The following is a 1488-nucleotide window of genomic DNA, read 5'->3' on the forward strand; positions in this document are numbered from 1 at the left end:
ACCTCATCGTCCAAGCTCAAGAAGCCCAGGGCATAGCCAACACACTCCACCTTGTGCAGGACGCCAGGGCCCAGCACCACGGGTGTGAAGGAGATGTGGATGGTGCTGCTGCCCCCCGCAGGGACCACCTGGCAGACACAGCAGCCTCAGCGCTGGACAACCGCCCCCCTCCCCAGCCTTGCTTGGGGGACGCTCCCCGAAGCTCCCAGCCCCACCCACTCACCACCTGCTTGGGGCTGATGGAGAACAGGTGGTCAGAGGGCACCCCCTCATGCCCTCGCAGGATGACTGAGATGATCTTCTGGGGGGCGCCAGCACTGGAGCTGCCCTCGGCCTATGGTCAAGGGAGTCGCTGAGGCTCAGCTTGAGACCCACTGACCTGGCCCAGGAGCCCACCTGCCACCCCTGCTCACAGATGGGGTGGCTTCACGGCTGGACTCAGACTCGGAGGGACTTGGGGACCAGAAGGAGCCGCTGCTCTCCGGGGTCTCGGGGTACAGGAGGTCATTCCCAGCGTGGTCACGTAGCGGGAAGGGCGGCCCATAGAACACCAGCAGCTCCAGCAGCCGGTCCTCCCTGTCCTCTGGAGTGTAGGTCTCCCAGTCCAGGCGGATGTCTGGGGCAGATGCAGGGGAAAGGGGTGAGGAGTAAGGAAAGAGAAGACGACTCCTGCCTGGGCCTCACTCCCTGCAGGCCCCAGAGGCCACCAGTTCTCCCGGACAGACTGGTGGGGGCCTCGTTTCCCCATGTCACTTCCAGGCAATTCTTGTTTCAAGTCTACAGGCTTATGCCGTCGGCTCCATCACCCCTTGTCCTCCGGGTCCCAAGACCAGCTTTCATGTCCAAATGCACAAAGCCAGGCCTCCCTGTGCTCTCCCTACAGCCGCTTTTCCTTCTGGCCTATTTGCTGACTTCCTGGCTCCTCCCACCCGTGCAGCCCCTGCCTTCTCCCCCTCCATCCTTTAGCTCCCAGCAAGCGGCACAGGGGCTGCTGGCTGAAAGGAAAAGGTGTCCTCTGCAAGTTCTGTCCAACACCAAGTGAATGTGGCCAGGGCGGGCGTCTGGCCCAGGCACAGTGGAAGACACCAGGTCCCACAGGCAAAGCCAAGTCCTGGCCTCAAGGTGGAAGTGGCTCTGACGACCCCTGACCGGCTTGGCCACTCCCCACCTTAGCCCTTGAGGTCCTCTCTCCGTACCTCAGGCCCACTGGACTCCAGGGTCCAGGCTGTGGGCCATTAGCTGCCCTCCCATCCTGGCCCCCACCTGGCACAGCCTGTAGCAAGAGCCCCAATTTCTCTCATGAGCGTCTCACCACAGGGGCTGGAATTATTCAGGCGAAGGATCCGGGTGACTGGGTCTCCTCCAGAGACCCGGGTGCCGAACCTGGAGGCAGGGGACCAGGATCAGCGCACACCTCGCAGGCCGATTCACCTCAGAGAGGAGGGCCGGGGCTTGGGCAGGGAGGAGGTTCACCCTGTCTTCACCCTG

General features: G+C 63.1%; 1 protein-coding gene across 2 annotated transcripts in view; it reads right to left on the reverse strand.

The window, feature by feature from the left end:
• DLEC1 (deleted in lung and esophageal cancer 1) overlaps positions 1 to 1488 on the reverse strand; it is a 93108-nt gene that overhangs the window by 3924 nt on the left and 87696 nt on the right. For both annotated transcript variants that reach the window (XM_010835507.1, XM_010835508.1), the window contains 4 exons: positions 1313 to 1383; positions 414 to 616; positions 224 to 334; positions 3 to 128 (listed from right to left, as the gene is read on the reverse strand). In XM_010835507.1, coding sequence (XP_010833809.1) covers positions 3 to 128; positions 224 to 334; positions 414 to 616; positions 1313 to 1383 — 511 coding nt within the window. The remainder of the gene's footprint in view (positions 1 to 2; positions 129 to 223; positions 335 to 413; positions 617 to 1312; positions 1384 to 1488) is intronic.

This window comes from Bison bison, unplaced genomic scaffold, assembly GCF_000754665.1.
Source record: "Bison bison bison isolate TAMUID 2011002044 unplaced genomic scaffold, Bison_UMD1.0 scf7180017864043, whole genome shotgun sequence".
Lineage (NCBI taxonomy): Eukaryota > Metazoa > Chordata > Mammalia > Artiodactyla > Bovidae > Bison > Bison bison.